Source organism: Apium graveolens, chromosome 2 (genome assembly GCF_009905375.1).
Source record: "Apium graveolens cultivar Ventura chromosome 2, ASM990537v1, whole genome shotgun sequence".
Classification (NCBI taxonomy): Eukaryota; Viridiplantae; Streptophyta; class Magnoliopsida; order Apiales; family Apiaceae; genus Apium; species Apium graveolens.
The window spans coordinates 315,880,194-315,889,437 of record NC_133648.1 but is presented as its reverse complement, the minus strand read 5'-3'; the positions used below and the strand labels follow the sequence as shown (position 1 = coordinate 315,889,437).

Below are 9,244 nucleotides of genomic sequence, written 5' to 3'. Positions count from 1 at the left end.
TTAATTGGCATCATCACCGGCAAATTTGGCCACCTCCATATTGCCATCTCCAAAAAAATCAGACACTTTCATGTGAGTAGAGTTGGGTGGATCAATTTGATTATCTCCACCAAGGTGAGTTTCAAGATGGGAAAGACCCAGAGGATCATGTTGCTCAGTAAAATTAGTCTCAACACCTTTTAAAGAAGTTTGGTAGAGATCAACGAGGTGTTTGGAGGTACGACATATTTTACTCCAGTGCCCTTTCATTCCACAACGATGACAAATGCTTTCAACCATTTGACCCATCATATTTCCCTTAGGCTTTTCCTCATTCTTTGTCCACTTCTGGTGGTGAGGCTTCCTTTTAAAATTTGAGAAGTTACGATATTTATGACATCGACCATGCCCAAAACCACGTCCACGGGCATGTCCACGGCCTCGTCCAAATCCACGTCCTCGTCCAAAATCATTATTAGTAACATCATTCACTTCAGGGAATGGTGTGGAACCAGTTGGACGAGCTTGATGATTTTTCATCAAAAGTTCATTATTTTGCTCAGCAAGAAGCAGGACAGAAATAAGTTTAGAATATTTCGTGAACCCTCGTTCACGATATTGCTGCTGCAGGAGCATATTGTTGGCATGAAAAGTGGAATAAGTCTTTTACAGCATATCTTTATCGGTTACATTTTCACCGCATAATTTTAGTTGAGAAGTGATTTTGAACATTGTTGAATTGTACTCGCTTACACTTTTATAATCTTGCAAGCACAAGTGTAGCCAATCATAGCGAGCCTTAGGGAGTATCACAGTTTTTTGATGATCATATCTCTCTTTTAGATCATACCAAAGGTTTAACGGATCCTTAATAGTCAAGTATTCAGTTTTCAAGCCTTCATGAAGGTGATGTCGAAGGAATATCATGGCTTTTGCCTTTTCTTGCTCACTTTTCACATTTCCTTCCTTTATGGTGTCTCCAAGACCCATAGCATTAAGGTGGATTTCAGCATCAAGAATCCACGTTAAATAATTATTTCCGGTGATATCAAGTGCGTTGAATTCAAGTTTCGTGAGATTTGACATTTTTCTTTCTACAAAAATATAATTAAATTAAATTCATGAAAGCAAACACGTATAAAAGAATACACATTCATACACGAGCCATTGCTATTAAGAAGTAAGCATATATATTCACAAAATAACAAAAATTTGACAACCAAATGCGTGTATAAGTTTAAAAATAGGCATATCAATTGAATATAAATAAAATCTTTCACATGGCAAAAGCTACGTACAAGGTATATTATGCAGGAAAAGATCAAAATAAGAGAATAACAATTTTAATAAACCTCGGTTTAATATTTAAAAATACACCAGAATTTATATGCATGGTATAAAAGGATCAAACATGTCACTAAAATATATTACCAAGTAAACATAATGTACATACTAAAAATATGTTATACATTTGGTTCAGAAAAATACGGGACAAGTATGTGCACATAAATCTATTACAAATACATATTTTTTTTAATCACAAATATTTAAAACAATTATATTTAAAAGAAAAATTATATGAAATAATAGCAAATTATAACAAAGATGATAAGAACACTAATAAATAAGTGGAATAAAACATTTTATACAGAACATATAATAAAATTATATATTCACCTTAATTATCATAACACGGTTAGAAAATAATAGGAAATAATAAGACTATAAAAACTGCAGGAACCATAATCGTTGAGTCCATAGTACAAACATAAGAGTGAATGAGTTACCAAACCTAAATCCAACTCCACCAACTAAAGAAAAAGGCAGTAGGTTCTGGTAGTCAAAAGCAAAAGGAAGACCCCAAAACATATATACAGAAAATTAAATGAACAAGTTTAAAAGCTACACCACCACATGTCACTTGTGATTCACAAGCCAAGAAAACCATGGAGCACATGTCATGTATTTGTATGCTAAGGACAAGTAATTACACATGCATTACAGAAAACAAGTGAGCCGTCATATAAAGAACATGAAACTTATGGCGTAGGATGCCTACCCAGTACCAGCATGTGTGCTCAGAACATTTAGTATTAGCATGCACTTCATGTTACAAGAAGTAATTAGATAAAGTACCTTAAAAGATCGACTCCCGGCCACCAGAAAAACAGAAACGCTAAATATAAGAACGTCGTGCTGATAACGTGTTATATTTATATAATAGATATACTAGAAACTAGAGAAACTTTTGAGAGGATAATCTTCATCTTATTCATGTATATAAATAATGTAAAAACAAGCCTTTATATAGGCCATCTAATCATAGGTTACAAGATAATGAAAAGCCAAAGGTTTGGAAGATCTAAAGCTTGGAATGGCAAAAGGTTGTGAACTTGAAAAGTCGTGCTAAGCAAAAGTCATTCACAAATAGCTTGTACATAACAGATTAATATTATTATTTAAATATATACTTGTAGGGAATTTAACTTGAAATTAGAAATAAAGTGAGGGTTGTACATGGAAAAGGAATTCGGGCCTTGACTTGTTCAGTTTGTCGTCCATGGGTTTTACCCGGGTCCGATCCGGTACCCAGCCTAAAACCCGACTAATTACCCGACCCAAACTGTAAAATTAGGCATTTTTAATAACACTTACGTGTTTTTTAATTGAAACCTCAAGTCTCCATTTCATAACATTGACGACTTCATCTCCAATTCTATCCCACGACGGTGGCTCCGATCTCGTCTTTGGCTGCTCTCCGGCGGCTATTCTCCGATAAATTCTTTATCTCTTCTTCTTCTTCTTCTTCATCTAATCTCTCTTCTTTTTCTCCGATCTTCTTTTTCATCTCTCATTTTTTTGTTCTCTTTTTGTTTGTTTGTTCCCGACGTTGAATATATATACACACAATTAGTGTATATAGACATACGTTATTTTTACTTTTTATTTGAAAAAGTTTTTATTTTTATTTTTAAAATAACAATTTTTATCTTATCGATACTCTTCCTCTCGTTATGTATATAACATAAAATATTATTCTTATTTATTTATAGATTATTCATTTCTATAGAAAATAATTTTTACAACTTCAAATTTATTTCTTTATTTTAAAATTTCACCTCAAAATCTTAAAAAAAACTCTTGTTTGTAACTTTTACAACTTCAATTTTTTTTATTATTTTTGTAGTATAAGTTATTAAAATTCAAACATTGTTTTGAATAATTTTGATAAAGCAAAACTCCTGAATAAATTTACAGTTACAGACCAGCTTTGAGTAATTTTACACAGCTGTTTTGTATTTCAAATTATCAAAATTTTACAAACAACGTTTGTTGCTTCTGATCTTCTGAATCACTGCACTTCTATTGTTCTATACACACTGGTAGTCTGCTATGCTACCTGTTGCTTCTCTGCTGCTCTTCTACACTGCACTTTGAATTGCTTTACTAATTCTTTGCTGCTTCTAATTTATTTTCTACATAAAAAGATGGACACTGAAATTGAAAATGAAAATATAAGGAGAGAGATGACTAAAGATCCTAAAAGAAAATCTAAATGATCAAATAATCCGGGATGGAAGTATGCATATTATCCCCTTACGGACATTAATAAAGATATAATCAAATGTATTCTTTGCGGGAATCAAAATCATGGAGGAATGAATCGGTTTAAACAGCACCTAATTGGAGGCTATCCGGATATTGTCAAGTGTTCCAAAACAACCAAAGAAATTTCCAACGAAATATAAGAGTTTGTGCAAATAAAAAGAGGAAAATGTGCAACAGGTTGAGGAAGATGACAACGATGATGTTGTTCAAGGAATACCTTCAACAGCAGCCTCAAATACTCTCCAACGTTCAAAATCAGTTGCTGGGAAAAAAGACAAGGCTGCTACTCAGTCATTTTCTTTCAAAAAACCAGCAAGTAGCTCAAATTTGTTGCTTCCATGCTCATGAGGACTTCGGAACAGGTTGTTGAAGATCGACACACACCAGGAGCAAAAGCAAGCAACTTTGGAAAATCGCCTAAAGATGCCAGAAGAGAAGGAACGAGTCTTTATGCATATTGCAAACTTTTCTACGAATGTGGGATTCCTTTCAATGCTGCAAACTCTAGGAGTTATGAGGTGATGATCGAATTCATAGGTCAATACGGTCCCGGTTTGAAGCCTCCAACATATCATGATTTGAGGGTGCCTCTACTTAAAAAAACAAAGAAAAACAGAAAAATTGAAGGTGAAGCACGAGAAGGCTTGGAAGATATATGGTTGCACTCTTATGTCGGATGGATGGACGGATAGACGAGGAAGGAGTCTTATAAGCTTCCTTGCTAATAGTCCTCAAGGTACTTTCTTTTTGGGTTCAGTGAATGCTTCAAGCGAATCACATGATGCACAAATATTGGCGAACTTACTTGAAAGCAAGATTAAGGAAATTGGTGTGAAAAATGTTGTTCAAGTGGTGACTGATAATGGGGAAAACTACAAGTTAGCCGATCAGTTTTGGAGATTAGGATGCCTACACTATTTTGGACTCCATGTGTCGTTCATTGCCTTGATTTGATGTTAGAGGATGTTGGCAAAATCCCAAGCTTTAAGAACGCAATTAATCAAGCAAGAAGATGCACTATATTTATCTATAGGCACGGGCGTATCCTTGATGCTATGAGGGAGAATACTAATGGAGGGGACTTAGTGAGGACTGGAGCTACAAGATTTGGTACTGTCTTTCTTACATTACAGTGCCTACAAAAGAACCAAGAGCCATTGCGGTACTTGTTTTGTGGCTTGGATTAGACCATGTCCAAGTTGGCAAAAATAAAAAATGGAAGGAGGGTTTGTGACACTGTTCTCTCTTCTATCTTTCGGTGTAGTGTTGATGATTGTATAAGTGCATCAAAGCCGCTTCTTCAGGTGTTGCACATAGCTGATGGTGACGAAAGGCCTGCTTTGGCAGAAGTTGCATCTGCTATTGATTATGCAAAAGTCCAAATCAAGAAAATATTTGGAAGTGAAAAAATTGTAATTCAGAACAAAGTAATGAAGATCATTGAGGATCGTTGGAATAATCAAATGGGAAAACATTTGTATGGGGCTGTCTTGTTTCTTAATCCGGGAAAATATTTTGATCTTCTTAAGACGAATCCTGCCTATGCCTCCCGAGTAAGGGAAGACTTCAATGATGTGCTTGAGAAGATGGTCAAGGATCGGGATACAAAGAACAAATAAGTAATTCTGCCGATGCCTACAAAAACACACGAGAAGGCTTTGCTAGGGAGATGGCTATTGAGCATATAAAGGAAAAATGTCCTCGTAAGTTCACTTTAAAACTCAATATATTTCATATCACTAGTTAGTTACTTGGTAATTTTATAAAATACTTATTTTGTGTAAGTCTTGTTTTTCATACTAGTTGATTGGTGGGATGTGTGGGATGCATATGGAGGTCGTGCAACTGAACTCCAATCATGCGAAATGTATTGTTGGTTTGTGTTGTTCATCTTCCGGTTGTGAACGTAATTGGAGTACATTTTAGTTTGTAAGTGCCTCATCTTTCTTGAAATATTAATTTAATACAAATTCCCGACTATTACTACTTGAGAACTAATTTCATATAATTCATTTCATTGCTTTAGATACACACGAATACAACCGAAAGAGAGATTCAAGATTCAAAAAAAGGCGTGAGCTTGGAAAGAAATTTGATCCACTTGTACTTGAATACTTGGAATGGACTAATGAGTGGATTGATGAAATTGAGGAGAGGTTTTGGAGTGCGGTGGATATAGCTTCGGGTGCATCCGAAGCACTTGAGAGACACAATTTTCCGAGGAGAGCTAGAGGTGATCCCACACTTACTTATAGTCGACGTGGAGCTAGTTCAACACAAGATCAATCTATTGATGATGATGAAGAAAGGGAAGATGAAGACAATATTCCTCTTGATGATGAGGACGTTGAGGATGATTATGATTTACCACCGGAGGAGAATACTGAAGAGGGAGATGGAGATCATGATGATGAGATGGATGATTATTGATCTATAGTTATCTTTGTTTAGTTTATTTCACTCTTTGATACATTATTGTGTTTTTAGTTATTTTGACTTTGGGTACTAGAACTTATTATCTATTAGCTTTATTTAAATTCTAAAGTTGATATGTGTAAATTTATGTCATATATTATAATTGCTCTAAATATATGTATGTCGACTATTTATCGACTTTTTACGACTAGTCGAGCGACTTGTCGACTAGTGAGTTTGAAGGTACTAGAGCGCCTAGGCTCGACTTATCAACTTAACAAGCATGATAAATTCTATAAAAAATAAATATTATTAGATAAATATTGTTTAATTATATACTTATGGAGAAATGTACTTTGGTGAAATCAAATAACAAAATTAATAATTAAATTTATATAATTATGTATTTACAGGAATCGGACACCAAGTTGAAGTGAATCTTATTAATTAAATTATACAATGATTACCAAAATTTTAGTATTTTATACTATTGGGTTATGGGATGCACATAAAATCCGTTACGCCGTCCCTTTTTCTGGGTTTTGGTTTTTTAGAATTGTATCTGTCTAGGCTTTTTTAAATTGGGACGAACTGAACTACGTTTCTTATAAAATATGAGGCCTGTTTTTGGCAGGATCAAGCCGGACCGGGAATTTTCTTATTGATACACCAATTTCTTTTTAAAAAAATAAAATATTGTATATATATATATTTTATATAAAAAGAATTGAGTTTTTATCCGGACTTTTTCACTAGCCAGAACTTTATACGGGCTTTTTACTGAATATATTGATATTTTTAAATTTTAATATTCTAGATTTTTAGAGTTTATATAAATAAAATTTTTATGGGCAGAAATGGAGTGTTTTCCGGACTTTTTGAAAAACCTAGTCTTTCACATGGACTTTTAGGGCTGAGTATTCGGTCGGTTCGGTCCAAAACCGGACCGAACCGAATAGACCGAAAAACCGAATTAGCATTTTTTTCTTGGACCTAACAAGACCAAAATTATAATATGGACCGGACCGAACCGAACCGAAATAATTTGGTTCGATCCGGTTTTGGACCGAACAAACCGATTTTTTTTCAAAAATAAAATTGTATTAAATTGGTAAAACAAAATTATAAAATCTAAAATATAATTTAAGTAAGGTGATATATAGAATAATAAGAGTGTAGAAATATAATTATAAATTAAAAATTATGATTATAATTTTAAGATATTTGTAAAATGTATATAAAATAAAATTATAGTATTTACAATTTGGTCTTTTCGGTCTATTCGGTCCGGACCGAAATATTTTTTAAAAGAACCGGACCGAATCAAATTTTATTTCGGTCTATTCGGTCTGAACCGAATACACCGAAATTTCTGAAAAATCAGGACCGAACCGAATTAGCACAGTTTGGTTCGATTTTTCGGTTTCGGTTTGGTTTTGCTTAGCCCTATGGACTTTTATAAATCCAAAAATTTTGGGTCTCGGGCCGGGCCGGAAGACATTTTTTTCAAACCGGAATTTTTGAAATATTTTTCGAATCAGATCTATTTTCAAGTTTCAAATTTTTTCACCATCTCAAAGGAATGATTATATCTGAATGAATAATATTTTTGAATAATTCGAAGGAATCAAAAATCTGAATTCTAAATGAATAATATTATTTAGTAAATAAAATTTTGTATTATCTGAATGTCACTTTTTTCCAAAATTTTACATCTAATTGTACAAATTCCAACAGACAAAAATATAAAATCCTATCAAACAGTTATCATGTCATAATAAAATTTATAGTGAATTACAAAGTTTATGAATTCGGTGAAAGTTTCAAGGAAATTTGATCACGTAAGCTATTCTTGAAATGTATTCCTTGAGAGCGCTATGCTGGGGCGGGGAGACGGGAGAAGTTCAGTGTGATTCATCTTTTGACTCTTCTATCATATTTTCATCATTTTCCTCTCTATCACTGTCACTCGAGATATTGTTATCACATTTATAAAATTATGAACTGCAAAACATGCAATGACGATATCCCTTTTACGTTGAAAACGTGTAAAGAGTCATTTGTTTTAATATAGAAAATTGTGCTTTCAATACACCATACGCACGCTCTATAATATTTCTCAACTGTGCATGAGCATGATTAAATTTTTCCTCCTTAGCCAAAGCATGTAGCCTCCGAAAATCGGTCAGCTAATATCTTGTGTTTTTATATGGAGTTAGAAAACTATGAATATTTGCATATGCAGCAATATAAAAATAATATTTATCTGCAATTAAGATAATAATATTTTTTTTTTATTATCAATATGAAATATTTAATAAAAAATACTCCCTCCGTCCCATTTTATATGAACCACTTTCCTTTTTTGGATGTCCAAAAAAAAATGAACTTACCATTTTTAGTATCTATTTAAATTATTTCAACCACACATTCATATAATACACTTACTTTATCACCCCATTACCTCTTTTATGTGGTTAAGATTTAAGTCTATATTAGTTTCTTAAAAACCGCGCAAGTCAAAGTGGTTCATTCAATATGGGACGGAGGGAGTATATTGTAAAGCATATAAAAGGAACATACTTGGGAGTGGTAGTCGAAAACTAGATTAAGTATCAGCCACAACTTTTGTTAATATCCTCGAATCATGTGTAACTCATTCTCATCTGACTCAAACAAATGTGAATATCATATTAAAATCACTCATAGAACATTTTGACAACATTCACCCTCGCCCCGTTCTCTATATCGAGCTTGTTGACTAGCTGGAACAATTGCATGAACAAGAGTACCATTTAATGCACCAATTGCCCTTGTAAGTTGTAATATAGGGATATATGTATTTGTTATTACTTCCTTGAAACATTGTATTTACTTTGTAATTAAATAAATAAATAATATGTTATAACTTACTGAATTAGTAGCTTTTGTTTGTCTTCTCGATCTATTGTGTTTTGGTCACACGGTGTAGGGACTATGACTTCTTTGGAAAATTTCATCATTTCATTCAACACGTAATGAAAATACATGTGAAGTGTTCCTGTAAAGTGTTGAAATCCGTTTTTCACCTTCATAAAGCGATCATTATAGCTAATAATATGCAAAAATACATCAATTTTCTCATCTACGATTACATTTCAACTATTTTCAACCAAATTTCGTTGTTTAAAGAGGTTACAAAGTTGTATATAAGCAACATGAGAGCAATGCATCATATCTTGACATTGTGTATTGAAACCAT

The 9,244-nt window shown here is 33.2% G+C and overlaps 2 protein-coding genes across 2 annotated transcripts; both read right to left on the bottom strand.

Annotated features, from left to right (window-relative positions):
* LOC141704202 (uncharacterized) lies at nt 1-615 on the bottom strand. The gene has a single exon (XM_074507503.1). The coding sequence runs from the start codon at nt 613-615 to the stop codon at nt 1-3; it is 615 nt and encodes a 204-aa protein (XP_074363604.1).
* Nucleotides 616-645: 30 nt separating this feature from the next.
* On the bottom strand, nt 646-1,065 carry LOC141704191 (uncharacterized). Its single transcript, XM_074507497.1, has one exon. The coding sequence runs from the start codon at nt 1,063-1,065 to the stop codon at nt 646-648; it is 420 nt and encodes a 139-aa protein (XP_074363598.1).
* Nucleotides 1,066-9,244: the final 8,179 nt, after the last annotated feature.

Excerpts from the sequence above, each read along its gene's own strand:
- LOC141704202 (XM_074507503.1), bottom strand. The coding sequence starts at position 615 with ATGCTCCTGCAGCAGCAATATCGTGAACGAGGGTTCACGAAATATTCT.
- LOC141704191 (XM_074507497.1), bottom strand. The coding sequence starts at position 1,065 with ATGTCAAATCTCACGAAACTTGAATTCAACGCACTTGATATCACCGGA.